Source organism: Mastigoproctus giganteus, chromosome 5 (assembly GCF_048544385.1).
Source record: "Mastigoproctus giganteus isolate SK-2022 chromosome 5, ASM4854438v1, whole genome shotgun sequence".
Lineage (NCBI taxonomy): Eukaryota > Metazoa > Arthropoda > Arachnida > Uropygi > Thelyphonidae > Mastigoproctus > Mastigoproctus giganteus.
Window position 1 is genome coordinate 110055463 of NC_143579.1, and position 23151 is coordinate 110078613.

General features: G+C 38.1%; 1 protein-coding gene across 1 annotated transcript in view; it reads right to left on the reverse strand.

The window, feature by feature from the left end:
- Positions 1 to 23151, reverse strand: part of LOC150085636 (attractin-like protein 1) — a 585126-nt gene that overhangs the window by 262208 nt on the left and 299767 nt on the right. The window contains exon 17 of the mRNA XM_090374629.1: positions 9082 to 9291. Within this exon, the coding sequence (XP_090230755.1) occupies positions 9082 to 9291 (210 nt within the window). The remainder of the gene's footprint in view (positions 1 to 9081; positions 9292 to 23151) is intronic.

The following is a 23151-nucleotide window of genomic DNA, read 5'->3' on the forward strand; positions in this document are numbered from 1 at the left end:
TTTTCCTGACACTTCGCAACGGGGTTGTTTTTTCCACTTTTCACAATGTATTTTGCGTTCCATTCAGAATAATGGATTGAAACAACATTATGAAACTGATGCTAATTTTGCTTTAAATATGCGAATTTTGGCAGCAATTGCATTTGTGCCCACTCCAATTGTGTCGGTCGTTTTTGAACATTTGTATGAAAATGGTGTTTTTCCTCCAGAATCACAAGAAGTTCTTGATTATTTTGAGGATACATGGATTGGACACCCAACCAGACGACATCTTCGTCGACCACCAAAGTATTCCCATGAAATGTGGAAAGTATGCCAGCTTGTTCTTGAAGGATTACCAAGAACAAATAATTCTGTTGAAGGGTGGCATAGAAGATTTGAGGAACAAGTCGCTGCTTATCATCCAAACATTTGGAAATTTATCGATTGCATTAAAAAAGAACAAAGTATTAACGAAATGCACATTGAACAATATTTAAGTGGAAGTGATCCGGGCAACAAAAAAAAAGAAGTATCGCGATTGTGATGAACGAATTAAAAGGCTTGTTAGTGTATACGATGAACGGGGTGATATTGTTGATTATCTAGGAGATATAGTGCATAATATTTCTTATTAATAATTTATATACTGTGTTGTAAATATTACAGTTTCTTAGTAATTAATTATCCCAACGTGACTGATTCTGAAGATTGCATAAACATTCTTTTTAATTTTTGCAGTGTACTATGACGTACCTAATGTTATAATTAGTTCAATTTAAAATTAACCAATTGTTATATTGTTCAAATAATGGATTTTTTTACTATTTTTGTGATACATGTAACTATTAAAATACATAATCTACCTATTAAATTACATATTTCCATGCATGTGTTTTTTTTTTTTTTTTTCCCGTACTATTCCCTCACAGTTCATAGAATTCCAAAAATATGCTAATCACAGCTTAAGGCAGAAACTTAAATAAAAAATAACTTTTTATGATTTGACCAAACACATCTCATTGCTTCTAGACGGTAAAATGCGATAAACTGATGCGGCGGTAAATTTTCCTAAACTCTTCTACGTTTGCAGATGATAAAAAGTTTGGGAGGGTGGTTAATGACAGTAATAAAGGTATGCTACTGCAACATGTAGAAAAAATGTAGAGATAGGAAAAAAAAGATGTAGAAAAAAATTAGGTAGATGAGCTGAGAAATGGGTGAAGTTTAACACTGACAAATGCAAGGTACAACATATGGAAAGAAGTAATCCCACATTAATTTTCCTACTGTATAGAAATACACTCAGGGAAGTGGATAAATGAAAAAGACATGGTGTAATTGGGCAGTCAGATATGAAGTTCTCAAAGCAGGGCAGACAAAGCTTCCAGGACAGCACTGCTCAGAAACTTCATATGAAACTTTTGTCGATGATATACATTAATTTTTGTTTAGCAGGGATAAGGAGGTAATTATCACTTTGTATAAGGGGCTAGGCCACACATTTTGGGTATACAGATCTGGAGGCCTCATTTTAAGAAGGATGTAGATCTGCTGGAATGAGTGAAGAGAAGGGCAATGAGGCAGGCTGCTGAGGGGAATAAAATGGTACCCTTGCCAAGAAAGTATTCAGTTCTGCAAATTAGAGACTAGGCATCTGCAAGGTGAGCTGACTACATTATTCCTGTTGTGCAACTACACACATGAGGACATAAATTCAAACTGAGGAAGGAAGGATGGATGCAGGACAGAGGCATGTAAGTCTGCCTTCAGCCAGCAGTGGTTGATTGTCTGAACAGACTTCCACATCATTTGCTGCTATTACTATTACTAACGGTAGTCCACTATTAGGATACAATATATCATGACGGTAGTGGGGTGAGGGTAAACTACAGAAAAGAGCAAAAAAATATTTCCCGATATAGCAAATGTTATATGAATGGTCTAAACATCCACCAATTGCACCAATTACAGTGCAATTTGTGGATGTTTAGACCATTTATATACTATTTGTTTCATTAGTACTCTGCCAAGAGTAGGACATATACTAAACAACACATTCTCCATAACCACCAACCCTTTAAACTAGAGGGAGAAAAACATCCAGGTCTCTTCCCCTCAGTATTTCCTTCCATCACATCCTTTATCTTGCAATATTTTAATCTGATTTCTCTGCTGCTTGCTGATTAATTTCAGTCAAACATCTCTTCTCACCCATTCCTCTCAAAATATCATTTCTCACTTTATTTACCCATCTTGTAGTAGTAGTGCCATGTGATGCAAGAAAGCAAATGTATGAGCTTATGTAGCATCAGCCAAAAAAAAAAAAAAAAAAAAAATCACACCATTCCCTCCAAATACCAGTCCAGTTCCTCCTTAAATTTATTCAACCTATCAACTTCCACAACGACAGATGGAAGTTTGTTCCAGCAATTAACCACCCGCTGGCTAAAGGAAAATTTCCGCACATCTATTCTACATCTGTCCTTTCTTAATTTGAATTTATGCCCCCTTAGGTTCGTAATCCGAACAAGTGGAAGGATCCCATCAGAATTCAGCGTGCTCAACCCATTCAAAGGCCTTATATACCTCAATCAGATCACCGCGCAGGTGCCTAGTCTCCAGCCACTGCAATTTGCAGAACTTAAGCCTCTCTTGGTAAGAGGATCCCTTCATTCCCCTCACCAATCTTGTTGCCCTTCTCTGTACATGCTCAAGTAAATCTACATCCTTTCTAAAATGAGGCCTCCAGACCTGTATGCAGTACTCAAGCCGTGGCCTGACCATTGCCTTATACAGAGGGATAATCACCTCCTTTTCCCTGCTAGCAAAATTCCTATATATCATTGACAAAACCCCATGACCTGCCCTGGCAGACTGTCTGCATTGCTCAGTAAACTTCATATCTGCCTGCACAATTACTCCCAGGTCTTTTTCATTTTCTACCACCTTAAGTGTAGTACCACACAGTTGGTACGTTTCTCTGGGGTTACTTCTACCCATATGTAGTACTTTGCATTTGTCAAGGTTAAACTTCAGTTGCCACTTCTTAGCCCATCTGCCCAAATTATCTAGATCCTGTTGCAGCACACTGCCATTACTGTCATTAACAACCCTGCCAACCTTTGTATCATCTGCAAACTTCGACATTAAGCCTGATATACCTTCATCAATATCATTGATAAATATACAAAACAACAGTGGACCTAACACCGAACCCTGTGCGACTCCACTAATAACATTAGAACAAGAAGAGCAGCACCCATTGATTACCACCCTCTGTCTTCTAGCACTTAACCATCCTTTTATCCATTGTAGCAACTTACCCTTAATACCATTCTGCTCCAATTTGTACAATAGTCTTCCATGTGCAATAGTGTCAAAAGCTTTCCTGAAATCCAAATAAATGATATCAAAATTATTTTTCGCATCCAGTTATTTTGTAACCACATCATAATATCCTATCAAATTTGTCAGACAAGACTTTCCCTTAACAAACCCATGCTGTGTCTGAATTATTGCTGCAGTCTTGTCTAGATGATCCTGCAATGCATCTTTAACCAGTGACTCCATTATTTTACCCGGAACAGAAGTTAAACTAACTGTTCTGTATTTACTCATGTCACCCTTCGATCCCCCCTTTGTGAATTGGGGATACATTTGCACATCTCCAGTCCGTGGGAACCTCCCCTGAGTCCAAAGATGCTCTCATAATTATGGCTAAGGGTTTGCTTAGTTGCTTTGCCGCCTCCTTTAATATAACTGGATAGATCCCATCCACCCCAGGTGCTTTTCTTACGTTTAACTTCAACAATTTCTCTTCCACTTTGCTCTCAGTTATTACAAAATCATTAAGTATCTTGCTACAATTTGATAACCTTCTGCCATTTTCAAACCTTAATAATTCCTCACGTGTGAATGTAGATGCAAAATACTCATTCAGTTTGTTTGCTATCTGAGCAGGATCATCAACAGTCGAACCATCGATGTCAAGTGGACCAATCAGATTCATCCCCTTCCTTTTAGAGTTTATGTAAGTAAAGAAATCCTTGCTGTTTTTCTTAGCATCTTTTGCCAAGGATTTCTCGTAATCTGCCTTCGCCTGCCGAATCTCCTTTGTGACCTGATTACAGATTAACTTATATCTGCCATAGGCTTCTGAGTCGCTTGATAATTTATATGCATCCCATGCATTTTTCTTCTGTGTTACGAGTCTCATTAGTTCATTTGACAACCATTTAGGCCTAAACCTTGAACAATATTTCTTAATAGGTATGAACCTTTTAGTAGCTTCCATGATTAATTCCTTGAATGCTTCCTACTTAGAATTTACTGTTGGTAACATCGTCAGTTGATCCCACTGTATAGAATTTAAAAACTGTCGGAGACCACTGTACTCGCCTTTATGGAAGCAAAAACCCTTTCCTTTACCCCTGATGGTAATTAAATCTTTAAGTAAATCCCACTTCAGTACACTGTGATAACTGCCACCTAGTGGTTCTTTTATCTGCAAATTCCTAATACTTGAATGATCACTACTGATAACCAGATCAAAAGTATTACTTTCTCTGGTTGCCTGTCGAACATGCTGCTGCAGAAAACAATCATCCAATAAATCCACAAAAGTCTGACTATTGTGCGAGTGCCCAACCCACAAGTTCCAGTCAATATCTGGGAAGTTAAAATCCCCCATTATAAGAAATTCCGATTTACTAGCCCACTCTATTTCTCTGTACAATTGTTCATTGTACTCATTCAAGTCATTAGGCCTATAACACACTCCTACTCTTATTTTTGCTTTCGCAGTGCTAATGTCACACCAAACTGACTCAACAGTGCACTGTTCATCTATATCAACTGGATGCACTTCTTTTGATTTTATGTTTTTCTTTATTAACAGCATAACACCTCCTCCCTTCCTATCCTGTGTATCCTTTCTGTACACATTGTACTCCCCAAATTCCAGTTCGGCATTCCTTATATCTGTGTGACACCACGTCTCTGCTATCCCAACAATATCCGCCTTTGATGTCTTGACCAACACTTCAAATTCATCAAATTTATTTACTATACTTCTAGCATTGGTATACATGCAAGTATACATGCACCTTTTCTTATTCTTAATTACTCTTACATATCCCATATACCCACCTGTTTCACGATGACTGCCATCCGTCCCTGAAACCCCCAACACCCCTCGCTCCAGGTCGCTACTTATTCTAATAGAAGTTGTGCAAGAACCACCTTCACCTCTGCCTACGGCATCTGTTAAACTATTAGTCCTTGTATCCCCCCAAGCTATCAGTTTTCCGACCCACCTAACACTACCTCGATAGCATCAGCAAATATTCTTGCACCCTTTCTATTTAAGTGTATCCCATCCCTGTAGAAGCAGTCTCTCCTGTTAACAAGTACAGTACAGGCTGAAAAAAATTCTATCCCTTGAGCCTTGCACAATCTTTCCAGGGCCGAATTGGTCGACAAGGCTCTCATCATATACTCCCTCCTATCGTGTCTGGGCAGAATTGCAGACACTTTCAACTTCAACCCTAATTCACAGCTTTTTTTCATCAGTGACCTGTACCTGTTAAGTAATTCTGCCGGTCTCCTACTCTTAATATCATTAGTGCCAACGTGTACAACTATATCACCTTTTGTGCCCCTAAAAGATGATATCTGCTCTACAACGTCACCAACCTTTGCCCCTGGCAGACATACCCTGGTCCTGTTCCACCTATCCTTTTTACAAAGGATGTTCCCCGTTTCCCTGACAATAGAGTCACCAAGAGAGTTGCCGCTGTGTTGCGTGATGACCAAGTGCAAGCTCTGGCGTTGATGTGGGCAGCTGAGAGCCTGATGGGCCCCTCAATTTAGATCTTTGAGGGCATCCACCCTGTCCTTCAAACTCTCATATAGGCCCATAACAATGCTGAGTTGTCGCCTGATTTCCTTACACTCCTTACATCGCGCACACACAAAGACATCCCCCATGGCAATATCATGTTCCGTTCCACATAGTTCGGCAAACATTTCACAAGTTGCACATTTTTTTAGGCTGTGATGCGTTGGAGAATCGACCCCCTCAGTTCTCCCCCGAGTCACAGCACTCCTGCCACTTTGTGCCCGTTGCTTTGCTGCTCTAGTTTGGGGCATGATATTTTAAATTAATAAGATCAATAAATTAAATTAAATTAAATGTCAATACTATGCTATCTAATAGAAACAGTGAAGCGTATTACTGTTTCTATAATTATACATTAGAGCTACCTAGCTACCTCAATTAAAAATTTAAATTCCCTATCACTATATACAAAAAACAATGTCTGCAAGATTCGAACGGACTAACGGTTTTATAAAGTATTACGTATATCTACAAAAACTGTTTATATAAATTAAAATAAAAATAACCAGCGTAATTAGAACTATAAGACTACGTATTAAGTACAATATAAAATAACAATTATGTAAATAAAAAGCAAACACTTATCGTTTTTTTTAGAGCCTGTAAATCGCAGCTGTATTTTCTAAAGAGAGACAGCGCCCTCTCCTGTCTTTTTCATTCCCCTCCATCCCCATATGTCAAAACTTTTCAATCTTTTAATATCTTACATTCCTAGTGTCCATGCCTGTGCTCCATAAAGTACTACCCTTCCAGATATCGCACCAACCTTTTCCACAATCCAATCGAGTCTTCCACATAATATTCTTCTTCGCTTTTCAAAAGCTTTTTTATCCATTGCTATTTTTAGTCATAGCTCTGTGCTGCCCTTTGCTCCTTCTGCAATTAGGCTACTTGAATGCCTATACTTGCTCGCCATGCTATTCCATGCTTTCCTCCTCCAATTCCAACATCTAACTCACACTACTCTCTTCCCATTTTCGTAACTTTTGCCTTTTCAATATTTATTCTCATCAAAAACTATCACAACTTTCCTCTAGCCTATTAACTAATTTCTGCATGCAATCATTCCTCAAAATTTGCCACCAGTGCCATATCATCTGGAAATCTAACCCACTCCATCTTCTATTCTCCCCCCCCCATTCTTCACCACCATACAATTCTTCCTTATCCATTTTTCCTTTAATTGGGGACAGACAACATCTCTCATCTCTTCCTATCTCTACACTTTTAATGCCACCATGTCCTACCATAAATATACTTTTTGTTCCCCAATATAATCTACTATCATTCTTCTCTCTGATCTACCTGATCAAAAGTTTTCTCCAAACCTAAAAAACATGTAAAAAATTTTGTTTACTTCCAGATGTCTTTCTGTCAATTCTCATCACACTTACTGTGTCACAAAACCAGATTGTCCTTCTGCTACGTTATTCTTCACCCTTCTTATCATCCGTCTATTAAATACTTTTAGCATTATCTTTTCTGCATGTGGTACCAAACCTATAGTTCAAAAATCTTAACATTTCATTGCATAGCTTTATTTTTCCATTGATACCGTTACTGTAGTCTTAAAATCATCTGGCAAATCTTAAAATCATCTACAGGGTGATTCAAAAGTCATGCCCCACTATAAATACTACAAATTAATATTTCTTTTTTTTTCAGAGCTAAAAAATAGCTGACAAATTATCTAAGGATAACAGAGTGAGCCTAGTGTTTATGTATTGGGTGCCAAGTACTACACACCATTCAGTTGACAAAGAATTTAACAAGCAGAATCCCTACTGGCCTCCAATTTATCAATCAACTGCTGGTCGTCTAAAAAACCATTTCAAAGAAACTGATTGTCCTCGAAGTATTGCTGATTGTCCTTGAAGTGGGAGATAAAAAAGTGTAACCTGATGAAGACACAATAGTGATGGTACTGGCATGGCTTGCAAACAGCCCAAAAAAATCTATGAGGAAATTAGGTCATGAAACAGGGGTTAGCCAAAGTTCAATGGTGTGCACATTCTTTGAAAAAATCATTTTCACCCAAAAAAAAAAAAAAAGAAAAGAAAAAAAAAGGCAACTCATTCAGGATTTAGATGGTGATGACATAGATTGAAGACAAAAGTTTTGTGAGTGGATGTTGCAAAACAGAGATATATAGCCCTTCTACGGTGATGAGGTAGATTCCATCCTAACGGGATGGAAGCAACTAACTTGCAACATGACCCATGGTTTATGGTACGGGTTAGAATATAGGATGGTCGATAATTGGTCCTTATTTCTTTGAACAACATTACTGGTGAAATGTACATATGCTGCAGAATTACTTGGACATTCTGATATTCCTATACAATGAACAATCAATGTGTTCTTCCAACAAGATGGAGCACCACCACATTATTCATTGGTTGAGCAAAACCACCTGAATGAACAGTTACCCAACAGGTGGATTGGATGATGAGGCTCAGTCGAATGACTACCCAGGTCACCAGACCTCACTCTTCGATTTTTTTCTTTGGATCACATGAAGTCTACTGTTTACCAGAACCACCCAAGATGAACCTAAGGAAGCAATATCACTGGAATGCCATAAAATTACAAAAGAGATGTTGATGCATGTCAAGGTATCATTTAGACAAAGAATTCTAAAGCATTTGAAAATTGGATGTGATCATTCTGAATATCTGTTACAATAAAAATAATTTACTCCATGGTGTGCAACTTTTGGCTCACCATTTGTGAATACACTGATTGATGAATCCAAATTTAGCAATTAGCATTAGTAGAGGCATATGATGCAAGGAAGCAAGCTTATGCAGCATTTCAAAAAAAAAACACACACTACCACCAGTTCTGTAAAACTAAATTACATAACTATTTCAGAACAGATGCTTAAAATTTAAGTCCATAACAGCATTGTGTATTAGTAGAATGTCAAGGGAATGACAACCTTTTGTCTTTTAGTTCTTTATACACATATACCATTGACCTAGTAAACAAAACATTTATTTACTAAGTAAACTGTTTGCAATAATACAAACTGGGGGGGAATGGTAGAATTTTTTTGGCTATAATGTGCTTTGCTAATAACATGAATATTACAGTTGTCGCCTGACACCTGCATTATATCAAGGTTGCACTGTATCTCTAATATAAAAACACTTAAGTAAACCAAAAAAAAAAAAAAAAGAAGAAAGAAAAAGACTTACCATTGCATTTCCACCCTAGTGTTGTCCACTCCATACACTGTGCTACAGGAAAAGTAGCAGCATAAGCATTAGACTCGATGCATAGTTTTTGACTACTACACCACATACATGGTCCTTGAGTACAGTTCTCACAAGTGGTTCGACTGCTGCATGGTTGTTCACATTTTGCCCTCAAGTTATCGGTAAGAACGGCTTTCTCTGATCCATTAACTGCAAAATCACACATACAAGTATTTCAAAAATTAATATATATACGTCATATGTATAGAAATAAAATTAATTATCATCATTATTAACCAATAATATATAAGTGAACAAACAAACAATTAAAACCATCACAGTGACAGAGCTTAGGTTCTTTAGAAATGACTATATCTATTTATGGGTTCACCTAAAGTAAAGAATATCATTTTTAATCAAACAACATCACCCAGTAGAGGAATCTGTTATTCAAAGACATTGTTTGAACCTATTTAGTATTAGCATTAGTAGAGGCATTTGATGCAAGAAAGCAAGCTAATGCAGCATCAGCCAAAAAAAATAAAATAAAATAAATAAATAAATAAAAAATAACCACTTCCACTTCACCCTCTGTTCGTTCGAAATACCTGTCCAGCTGAGCCTTAAATTTATTTAGGCTATCAACTTCCACGACAAGGGATGGAAGTCTGTTCCACCAACCAACCACCCACTGGCTATAGGCAAATTTCCTCACGTCTATCCTACATCCTTTCCTCAATTTGAATTTATGTCTTTCCTCAATTTGAATTTATGCCCCTCTCAGGTGATTATTTTGAGCAAGATGGAATCCCATCAGCATTGAGCATGCTCAAACCATTCAAGGCCTTATACACCTCTATCAGATCACCTCGCCAGTGCCTAGTCTCCAGACACTGTAATTTGCAAAACTTAAGCCTTTCTTCGTAAGAGCACCCCTTTGTTCCATTCACTAATCTTGTTGCCCTTCTCTGTACTTGTTCCAGCATCTCTACATCCTTCTTGAAATGAGGCCTCCAGACCTGTATACAGTACTCTAGGTGTGGCCTGACCATTGCCCTATACAAGGGAATAATCACCTCCTTATCCCTGCTAGAAAAATTCCTATATATCATCGACAGTACACCATGAGCAACTCTTGCAGCCCGTCTGCACTGCTCAGAAAACTTCATATCTGACTGCACAACCACCCCAGGTCCCTTTCATTCTCTACCACTGTCAGTGTAGTACCACAGAGTTGATACGTTGCTCTGGGGTTGCTGTTTCCCATATGTAGTACTTTACAATTGTCAATGTTAAACTTCATTTGCCTCCTCTCAGCCCATCTGCTCAACCTTTCCAGATCCTGTTGCAGTAGCATAGTGTCAGTAGTGTCCTTGACAACCCTGCCAACCTTTGTATCGTCTGCAGATTTGGACATTAAGCTTGATATACCATCATCAATATCAGTTACAAATACAGAAAACAATAATGGACCCAACACTGAACCCTGAGGGACTCCACTAATAACATTAGTCCACAATGAACAGTGTCCATTGATTACCACTCTGCCTTCTCCCCCTCAACGACCCCTTTATCCATAGCAGCAATTTGCCTCCAATGCCACACTGCTCCAATTTGTGCAGCAGTCTTCCATGTGCAACAGTATAAAAAGCCTTTCTAAGATCCAAGTATATAATATCAAAGTTATTCCCTGCATCCCGTTTTTTGTGACTGCATCATAGTATCCAATCAAATTGGTCAGGCAAGACTTCCCCTTAACAAAACCATGCTGTGTCTGAGCTATAACTGAAGTCTTGTGTAGATGATCCTGCAGTGCTTCTTTAACCAATGCCTCCATTAATTTCCCTGGAACAGAAGTTAAACTAACAGGTTTAAACTGTCACCCTTTGATCTTCCTTTGTGAATTGGGGTCACATTTGCACATCTCCAGTCCAAGGGTAACTCCTCTGAGTCCAAGGACGCTCTCATAATTATGGCTAAGGGTTTGCTTACTTCTTTTGCTGCCTCATTTAATATAACTGGATAGATCCCATCCACCCCATGTGCCTTTCTTGTATTTATCTTCAACAATTTCTCCTCCACTTTACTCTCAGTTATTACAGGATTCTCTAGCTTACTGCCAGAGTTGAATACACCTCTGACATTCCCCTCGCTGAATAACTCCTAATGTGTGAATGTCGATGCAAAATATTCATTCAGTTTGTTAGCTACCTGAGCAGGATCATCAACAGTTCACCCATCGATATCAAGTGGACCAATCTGATTCATCCCCTGCCTTCTAGAGTTTACTTAAGTAAAGAACTCTTTGCTGTTCTTTGCATCCCTTGCCAAAGATTTCTCGTAATCTGCCTTCGCCTGCCTAACCTCCTTTGTAACTTGGTTACAGATCAACTTGTATCTATCACAGGCTTCTGTGTCACGTGTTAATTTGTATGTATCCCATGCATTTTTCTTCTCTGCCATATGTCTCATTAGTTCATCCGACATCCATTTAGGCCTAAACCTTGAACAATATTTCTTAGATGGTATGTAAAGCCTAGTAGCTTCCAAGATAAGTTCTTTGAATGCTTCCCATTTTGAATTTGCTGTTGGTAACATCATCAGTTGGTCCCACTGTATAGAATTTAAATACTGTCTCAGTCCATCGTAGTCGCCTTTACGAAAGCAATAACCCTTCCCTTTACCCCTGATGGTAGTGACCTCTTTGAGTAAATCCCAATTCAGCACACTGTGATCACTGCCACCTAGTGGTTCTGTATCTACAGATTCTTAATGCATGAAGAATCACTACTGATAATCAAATCAAGAGTATTACTCCCTATAGTTGCCTCCCGAACATGCTGATGTAGAATACAATCATCCAATGAATCCACAAAAGCCTTGCTAGTGTGTGAGTGACCAGCCCCCAAATTCCAATAAATATCTGGGAAATTAAAATCCCCCATTATAAGACTCTCTGATTTACTGGCCCACTATTTCCCTATACAGTTTCTTATTATACTCATCAGAATCATTAGGCCTATAGCACACTCCTACTCTCAATTTTGATCTCCCAATGCTTATGTCACACCAAACTGACTCGACACTGCCCTGTCCATCGATGTCGACTGGCTTCACTTCCTTGGATTTTATGTATTTCTTAACTAATAGCATAACTCCTCCTCCCTTCCTATCCTGTCTATCCTTTCTGTAGACATTGCACTCCCCAAATTCCAGTTCTGCATTCCTTATATCTGTGTGACAACATGTCTCTGAAATCCCCACAATATCTGCCTTTCATGTTTTGAGCAATACCTCAAATTCATCAAATTTATTTACTAAACTCCTTGCATTGGTGTACACGCAAGTATACATGCACCTGTTCTTTTTCTTAGCTACCCTAACACAACCCATGTGTTTACTTGTACCCCAATGATTCCCAGCAGTCTCTGAAATATCCTGCATCTTATTTTCCAGGCTGCAGCTCATTCCAATAGAAGCAGTGCAAGAATCACTTTCACCTCTGCCAGTGGCTACTGTTAATCTATTAGTCCTTGTATCCCCCCAAGCTAGCAGTTTTCCCACCCACCTAACACTACCTCGACAGCATCAGCAAACATCCTTGCACCCTTTGTATTTAAGTGTATCCCATCCCTGTAGAAACAGGCTCTCCTGTTAACAAGTACAGACCAGGCTGAAAAAAATTCTACCCCTTGAGCCTTGCACAATCTTTCCAGGGCCGAATTGATCGACAGGGCTCTCATCACATACTCCCTCCTATTGTGTCTGGGCAGAATTGCAGACACTTTCAAATTCAACCCTAATTCACGGCTTTTTTTCAACAGTGACCTGTACTTGTTAAGTAATTCTGGCGGTCTCCTACTCTTAATATCATCAGTGCCAACGTGTACAACTATATCACCTTTTGTGCCCTTAAAAGATGATATCCGCTCTACAACATCATCAAACTTTGCCCCTTGCAGACATACCCTGGTCCTATTCCACCTATCCTTTTTACAAAGCATGTTTCCCGTTTCCCTGACAATAGAGTCACCAACAACTACTAGTTCCTTTGGGACCAGCGCATTCTGCTTTGGGGGCTGCTGTTGTGTCATGTGATGACCAAGTGCAAGTTCTGGCATTGGTGTGGGCAGCTGAGAGCTTGATGGACTCCTCACTTTTAATCCTTCGAGGGCATCCACCCTGTCCTTCGAGCTCTCGTATAGGCCCATAACAACGCTGAGTTGTCTCCTGATTTCCTTACACTCCTTGCATCACGCACACACAAAGACATCCCCCATGGCAGTATCATGTCCCGTACCCGACTGCTCCACAAACATCAAGCAAGTAGTGCATTTTAATAGGCTGTGATTTAGAGGGCAACTGCTCCCCTCAGTTCTCCCCTGAGCCACAGCACTCCCATTAGCTTGAGCCTTTTGCTTTGCTGCTCTGGTCATGATTTCGATTTAATTTCAATATAATTTCAATTTCAGTACAAAATTAAAACCCTAAACTTATATCCCAATACAGTTATAACGCTATATTTATGTTTCAGTATCGAGTGTTATCTACAAAATCCCTTTATATAACTTCCGTATCAAGTTAAGTATTAATTATTTATTTTTTACTAATTATTTATGTTACGTAACCCAAGTCGTTATATGTATAGTTAAGAGTACAATTTAATTGACAATGAAGTTCAACAAGATTAATTATCTGATTAATTGACAATATTATGTACTACATATATTAAGCTTATGCTATCTATTTCGAGATATTTTGTATCGCGTAACAATGGCGGCAATTACGAACGGTAAACACGTGGATTTGATACCCTTTCCGATACTAAGTAATACCTACAAAATCTCTATCTGAGTACCGTAAATAGGAATATAAAGCTACTCTAGAAAATAAGTTAATATGGCAATTTAAGCTAATAAAACAGAAAATAAATCAGAAAAAACTCTGTTCCAGGAGCGGCAAAAATGGACACCCGCACAGGCTACTCTCGTGCTCGACTTTTTGGGGTCACTCATCAGACAGCAGGTAATCTCAATTAGTGTGTCAAATCTAAACAAGAAGCCAGGCAGTGTTGGAGGAAACATTTCTTACTAAAAATATAACTTTTGTTATGTATATAAACCCTGATTGGCAGGCTGTATTGGCCCAATGCAGCAATCATATAAAGACTCACGGTACTACAGGAATACTTCGCATAGCGCAGTTTACAAATTGAAAAAAAAAAAAATAACTGTGTTATGCTGTTATTATTTGGTTTTTAGGAGCATTAGCAACTAAGGCCATATTACTCCGGGATATGCGGTGGTCTTTCCCTGACCTTTCCGCATCCTCCGTATTTGATGGTGACGGGCTCGAACCCCGGTCTAATCAAGAAGCATATGCTACGCACTGCTGCTCCTTCCCACCTGGCTACGGAGGCGCCAACTGTGTTAAGCACCAATACATTTGATATATATGTATGTATTATAATGCCAGCACGTAGGCCAATGTGTTATGGATTCAAGGCCACACTGACTGCTGTCGCAACTCCCATTATATATGGACTCTGCTAGCATTCATACATTAGAAACAGTCTAGATTCCGAGCGGTGAGGTCGTTCAATGTTCGCAAGATGTTCAAATATTTTTCGCTGTGCATTTTTATTAAAGATTATTTTTTTAAATGTTACACCTTTATACGCAAATATGAGTGGAAAGAAGAAATGTAATGGTGCTGAGTGTTCTTCTAGATCCAAACATCGAACGAGATATGAAAGTAAGGCAGGCGTTGCAAAATGACATTTGATGTTATAAAGAGATGTATGCAGATAAAAAGAAGAAAAGAACTGTGCAAACTAAGCTGATCAGTTATTTTTCAAAATAAAAATACAGTACATACTTCACTTATTATTCTTTTGGTATGTACATACTGCAATAAAAATCTTTTGTACTGTACTTACTAGTATTTAGAATTTTTATCATTTTAATTTCTTTTTTTGCAAGAACTTCGTGTGCATCAATTTATAGTAAACAAACACATATATATTTTTACAATTCGACCCATATAATCAAATTGTCGGAATGCGTTACATTAAAATACATACTAATAATACCTCGAACAGTGCGGTTTTGCATAGCACGGTATTTTTTTGGCACGAATTAACCATGCTATGCGAGATATTCCTATATTTCAATGCAGTCATTGAAATAATTTGAGAACATAATACAAAACGTTGTTTTTCTCTGTCTTCTCTGCCTGTGGACCATATTTTCCCTCTGCAGTGACAGAGCTTGCCGGAGTCCACTGGTTAAAGAAGTAATAATGCAAGACAGAAATTATTACCATTTTTCATGCGTAAACAAGAAGTAACTAATATCACCCAGCAGGGGAACCCATTGTTTGCTTAACTGAAAGGCACTGTTGTAGCCTGCTTCAGACCTATATGAGTCGCTCATTAGACAAGAGGAAGACTCAAACAGCAACATTTTTGTTGAGTGGTGAATAAATGTATCATAATATCCTGAATATTATATCATATCCACGACCACAACTAAGAAGAAAGGTATTCATGCACTCATATTTCAGAGTGAAACCTTTTGAACTTTTTTCTGTTTCCTTTCCTTGTATTCTAACTGTTATGTTTTCCCAACGAGACAGATTCAGATATCTAGTATCATTATTGTTGGCTCCAGGGTTTCTCCCATTCTCCACTGAGTCCTCTGTACTGGGCATAGCTCAAGCTGTTACTTCCAGCCAACAACAGAACATGTTTTGTCGTTGGCCAGATCCAACAGGAGTATAGCAGCCAAGGTGCACCAGGTCTAGTGCCCCCTGACCGGCATCCCTAACCACGATGAAATAAGGGTAAGGGAATACTCTTCTGTTCTTTTCCTTTCCCCTCCACTTTCCTCTTAAACCTGAAGTAATGTTAGCAGAGTAAACTGTCAAAAATAACCATAAAGCTTTGATCAATTTTATAACCTTTTCAGAGACATTTGTTACTTCCTAATGAACTTTACGGGACTAAATGAGTGTTTTTTGCAAACACCAGTATTTCAATACACAGAGAGAGAGAGAGAGAGAGAAAGAGAGAATGTTTAAGTGTTGCCCTACTTTGAAAGAAATAGAACATTTCAGTTTTGATGTTTTATAGCTGTATAATAAAGACTAATTTTCTCTTGAAATTACTAGTTTTGCAAATTATCAAAAGACCTTTTAAAAGATAATCTGCAAGTTGTTTCAAGATACGATAAACTTTTATATATATTAGCATTAGTTGAGGAATATGATGCAAGAAAGCAAGCTTATACAGCAGCCAAAAAAAAAAAAAAAAAAAAAAACACCTTCCCATTTCACCCATCCAGTCACTCCAAATGTTTGTCTTGTTTAGCCTTAAATTTATTTAAGCTATCAACTTCCACAACAACAAATGGAAATCTGTTCCAGCAATCCTGCTGGCTAAAGGCAAACTTCTGCACATCTATTCTATCAACTGTCTTTCCTCAATTTGAATCTATACCCCCTCAGGTTCTTAATCTAAGCAAGTCGAAGTATCCCGCATCATTAAGCCTGCTCTAACAATTCAAGGCCTCATATACCCACCTCAATCAGATCACCTCGCAGGTGCCTAGTCACCAGATGCTGCAACTTGTAGAACTTAAGCCTTTGTAAGCGCACCCCTTTGTTCCTATCAGCAATCTTGTTGCCCTTCTCCGTACTTGTTCGAACAACTCTACATCCTTCCTAAAATGAGACCTCCAGACCTCTACGCAGTATTCAAGGTGAAGCCTGACCATTGTCTTATATATAGGGATAATCACTTCCTCGTCTCTGCTAGCAAAATTCCTATATATCGCTGACAAAACTCTATGACCTGCTCTGGCAGCCCACCTGCACTGCTCAGAGAACTTCATATCTGACTGCACAATTACCCGAAGGTCTTTTTCATTCTCCACCTCCCTGAGTGTAGTACCACACAGTTGGTACGTTTCTTTTGGTATATTACTGCTACCTATATGCAGTACTTTGCATTTGTCAATGTTAAACTTCAGTTGCCACTTCTCTGCCCATCTGCCTAAATCAAATTTTCTAGTTCCTGTTGCAGTAGCACACTGCCATTAACAACCCTGCCAACCTTCGTATCATCTCCAAACTTGGACAATAAGTCTGATATACCTTCATCGATATCACTGATAAATAAAAAAAAAAAAAAAACAATGTGCCCAGCACCGAACCCTATTGTAATTTGGTTTTTAGGAGCATTAGCAACTAAGGCCATACTGCTCCGGGGATATGCGGTGGTCATTCCCTGACCTTTCCGCATCTTCCGTATTTGGTGGTCACGGGCTCGAACCCTGGTCTAATCAAGAAGTGTGCGCTACGCACTGCTGCTCTGCCCACATGGCTACGGAGGCACCCAACCGAACTCTAGGAGACTCCACTAATAACATTAGTCCACATAGAGCAGTGTCCATTGATTACCACTCTGTGGTCTCCCACTCAACCATCCCTTTATCCATTGCAGCAACTTGCCCTTAACGCCATACCAGTCCAATTCGTGCAGCAGTCTTCCACGTGGAACAGTATATATTTTTAATAAAGGACTCGTTAATAAAGACTTTACCATCTAAAGAGGGTAAGGGTCATACTTTAGTGGGTAATACTCTGATCTCTGCTTCATTCATTTAAAAGAATTTTATTATTACTGATTTCTCAGTATTTAAAATGTCTAGAAACACTTTTTTTTTCTTTTCTTTTTTTTAAGAAATAACTCATTCATTTAGAATAGTCATAAAAATCATCAATGACAACTCGCTTAGGTTACTACACACGTGCTTCTAAAAGGAGGAAATCAGAAATAAGCCAGTTTTTGGATAAAGTTGATTTTGTATCAGTAGTGGCAAATGATGTAAGAAAGCAATCTTATAACTTGAGGTAATCAAACCCTTAGCCATAATTATGAAGCTTCCATGGACTGGAGATGTGCAAATGTGATCCCAATTCACAAAGGGGGTTCAAAGGGTGACAAGTAATTACAGACCTGTTAGTTTTACTTCTCTTCCGGAGAAATTAAGGGAGGCACTGGTTAAAGAAGCACTGCAGAATCATCTAGACAAGACCTTGGTTACAGTTCGGACACAATGTGGGTTTGTTAAGGGAAAGTCTTGCCTGACCAATTTGATTGGATACTATTATGTGATTGCAAAAGAACTGGATGCAAAGAATAATTTTGATATCATATATTTGGATCTTAGGAAGTTTTTTCATACTGTTGCACATGGAAGACTACTGTACAAATCGGAGCAGTGTGGTATTAAGGGCAAGTTGCTGCTATGCATAAAGGTATGGTTGATTGGGAGAAGACAGAGTGGTAATCAATGGACACTTCTCTTTGTGGACAAATGTTATTAGTGGAGTCACACAGGGTTCAGTATTGGATCCATTGTTTTCTGTATTTATTAATGATACTGATGAAGGTATATCAAGCTTAATGTCTAAGTTTGCAGATGATACGAAGATTGGCAGGGTTGTTAATGACACAAATGACAATATGCTACTGCAACAGGATCTAGAAAAGTTGAGCAGCTGGACTGAGAGGTGGCAACTGAAATTTAACATTCACATATGTAAAGTCCTGCGTATGGGTAGCAGTAACCACAGAGTAACGTATCAACTGTGCGGTACTACACCGACAATGGTAGAGAATGGAAAGGACCTGGGGGTAATTGTGCAGTCAGATATGAAGTTTTCTGAGCAGTGCAGACTGCTGCAAGAGTTGCTCATGGTGTCTTGTCAATGATATAGAGGAATTTCTCTAGCAGGATAAGTATGTGATTATCCCCTTATATAAGGCAATGGTCAGTCCATACCTTGAGTACTGTATACAGGTCTGGAGGCCTCATTCTAGGAATGAAGTAGAGCTGCTAGAACGAGTACAGAGAAGTGCAACAAGATTAGTGAATGGAACAAAGGGTTGCTCTTAAGAAAAGAGGCTTAAGTTTTTGCAATTTACAGTGTCTGCAGACTAGGCATCTGCGAGATGATCTGATTGAGGTGTATAAGACCTTGAATGGATTGAACAGTCTCAGTCCTGACGGGATTCTTCCTTTTGCCAGGATTAATCACCTGATTGGACATAAATTCAAACTGAGGAAAGACAGTTGCAAAATAGATGTGCAAAAATTTGCCTTTAGCTAGCGTGTGTGGTTGATTGCTGGAACAAACTTCCATCTGTCGTTATAGAAGTTGACAGCATAAATAAATTCAAGGCAGAACTAAACAAACATTTGGAACGAATGGAATGGTGAAATGGGAAGGGTTTTTTTTTGGCTGATGCTTGCTTTCTTGCATCATATTAATCTACTAATGCTAATATGTACTGAGCAGAAAAACCCTGAATAATAAATTTTGAAAGAGAAACTATTTCTTCCTCCTGACACCAACCAACTACATATGGCCAGAGGCTTTTAAGAATTCCGTGAGATTGTCATCGTATTTGAATCCAGACCTCTCCAAAATGAGCGACAAATGGCAAAACCACTATATCGTTGCAAAAGACCTGAGCTGTCGTACCCATTAAAAAAAAAAAAAAAGAAAGAAAAAAAATATATATATATATATATATATATTTCTTTTAAGACACCAAATATTACAAAAAAGTATTTTCCAGAAAAAATAGTTTTTAAAATTACCAGCATATTTTTATAGTATCTTATATCACCTCTAGATATTAGTATTAGATATGGCAAATTAAACAAGGAAAGTAAGCACACGCACGCGCACACCCATCCACCCACCATGTCTATAGCCTCTAATAACTTGACTAGTGTCGTACATTTATTTAAACTACCAACTTTCCAAAACAGAGGAAATCTGTTCCAACGATCAACTATAACTAATTGAAAGCAAATTTCTGCACATTATCCTACGAACATCCTTCCTTGAGTTAAATTTATGCTCCTCATGTTGTCTGAGCGAGAAGAAGGATACCTCGGTATTTAGCCTTATTCAATCCATTCAAAGTCTTTAACACCTTAATCAGATCTCCTCACAGGTTCCTAGTTTCCAGACACTACTATTTGTAGAATTAAACTCTTTCTTGATAAGTGTACCCTTTTGTCTCTTTCACTAATCTTGTCCCTTCTCTGAACCGTTTTTCAACATATCCATATCCTTAAAATAAATCTTCAAGACCTGTATGCAGCACTCAAAATGTAACCTAACTATTGCCTTATACAATGGGATCATCACCTCACTGCTGGTAAAATTCCTGTATATCACTGACAAAACCCCACAAGATGTTCTAGGAGCCCAACTGCACTGCTGAGAAATATCATATCTGACTGCACCACCAGGGATCTTTTTCATTCCCCACTCCAGAGTGTGGTAATGCACATTTGGTATGTTATTCTGGGATTACTGCTACCCATAAGCAATACCCTACATTTGTCAATGTTAAACTTCAACTGCCATTTCTCAGCCATCTGCCTAATTTTTCTAGATTTTGCTGTAATAGAATGATTTTAGATATTATGTCTAAAATTAGATATTTAGCTTAAAATTACATATTCCTCATTTGTCGTTGTCAATATCATGTTTTGAGGTGTATTTTTATTGTACCCCATAACTCTTAATAAAATCGTATCAAATAAGTATACAAAAAAAAAATTTGTTCATCAAGTTCATGATGAACAAATTTTGTTCCTCTGAAAATTCAATTAGAGATTGCCTCTATTGTCTCCTCTTCTAGTCCCATATGGGCCAACAGATCTTTCCACATTTTGGATCTTACTAATTCTTGCATTGAAATCTTCCATTACAATTTTATAGTGGTAGTCGTCCTATTTTTAAAGGCACAAAACATCTCAATAATATTCTTCAACTTCATCACCATGGCTACTTGTAGGAGCATAAACTTGAATAATTTGGAGAGAATAGTGACTATTTAGCTTAATACTACAGAAAGTTTTGGTAATACTTTCTATGTTTATAGTTGAATCTGTTAGTCTTTTGTTGATCAGGAACCCAATTCCACAACACAGTCTATTTGTTTCTTTGTAGTACAGCCAAATGTCCATTTCTAGTTTGACCAAGTCATCATCTTTTAGTTGAATCCCACATAAACTGATGATGTCCCAACTGATGTTTTCAGCTCGTGTAATAGTTCTTCTAGATGTGAGTCTGTGCTCAGAACAAATTTTAACCATTCCAATGTCTAAAGTCCAAAGGCAGCCTGACTGAACTCTGTGATTCTTAATACACTCTGCCATTGAGCTGGTCTTCGTGTTGCCACAAGTAGCAGCTCACAGGCCTCCGAGAAATGAGGGCCATTTATTTTGTTGTGAAGCCATGTTGAGGGGAATGGACCATAATCTACAAAGCTGGACCCGTGCAGGTTGGCAGATTCTGGATCGAATTAGTCTGGTGCCTTAGCTTTGATCTGTCCATTATGGGTGACCCTGCTAGGAGTATATGCTCTCATTGGCACAATTCTCAGCTTCATTGACATGCGAAACACTCCCACAACAATGAATGTGTACATATATACCAAGGCCTAACCGTATACAGGTAGTTCTTGCTTTACAAGTTTGCTTTATAAATTCCTGGGTTTGCAAGTTCTTTTTTTAATTCATAAATACAGCATTCATAAATTCAGCATTTCATGTGTGTTGCATGTATCTGTTTGTTTGTTCAGGCAGACAAGAGCGTCTCACTGACTCACATAACATGAAGCAGTTACCATGCTGACGTTACAAAGAGTGGTTGTGTTGCTCTTCATTTTTGCTGTTTTGTCTTATTTCAAAATTTAACCCGCTTATTAATACTGTACAGTATGCCAAACTGAAGTAGCATTATGGAGAGTGATGTTAATAACTCTCCATAATGCTACTTCAGTTTGTACCAAGAGGAATAACAATGGAAACAAAATATGAGATCATAAGCAAACATGCAGCCAGAATGACTGTTAAAGACCTTCGTGCGAAATATTACCTGGACATCCAATTACAAAGAAACAGTTGGCAAACCATAAGACAGTAGCTTATTTAGAAGACCTTTAAGTCAAACACAATCAAAAGCCATTGAAATGTCAAGCGCAACTGTTTGAGTTTCACCAAACTTTCCCATTGAATTTGTCCATAGATGGATAACTTAAGCCAGAATATCATCGGTGGATCATACTGCACACTGTCATTAAGCTAATTTGTTTGCAAATATCTGATTACACTGCATTTCCCACTGCTTGAAAGTGAAATATCACATCTACATATGGTACACAAGACAAACATGTCATCTTTTTCAGATTCTAGAATACATGGAAAATCATGCATATATGTCTTTCAAAATTTGTCATATTTCTTCGGTATCTTATGGAGACACATTGTTAATTAGCTTTGCACCACAATGTCTGATGAAATATTATACATTATAGTGTAGGCTATTATGGAACATTTATATATTTTGCAATGTAGACTACCACAACATACCCGACGGCCAATCTGTTAATGGAAAATAAGCAGAAATTTTAAAGGAAGAAAAAAAACAAAACAAAAATGGAAGATGGCCAAATAGAGTAAAAAAAAGATTTTTTGCATAAACTAATTAGATAAACAAGAATGGTGTGGTAGTGTTTCAATTATACACCTCTGAATTAATGTTAACGTATATTATTAGCCACCTGGTTTGTTATATTATTATCATAACCATAAGCAAAATATAATTCTGGTACTTCTTCAACAGGCTACTTGTTATACCGAAATGCATTTTCCATTTACAACTTTTTTTGTCAGTTTTAAGATAAAGTGCAGAGGCCTTTAGAAAAAAACAGAATTCCTCACCTTCAAAAAGATAAAAATTCATTTTGCTTAGCTGTTAGGGCAGGTATCACCATCCCTCGTCCAAAAAAATGCACTGTTGTTGAACTGAGTAAAACTGTGTGTGTGGCACTTGTCTGCAGGTGTATTTCCCATAGCACTGGATGTGCAAAATGTTTAATGTCTGCACCAGTTTCTATTCAATTAAGAAGAGCTTTAAAGAACTAGATGGCTCTTTTCAGAAACAGATGGTTACCCCAGTGTATATTTTTTTAATACA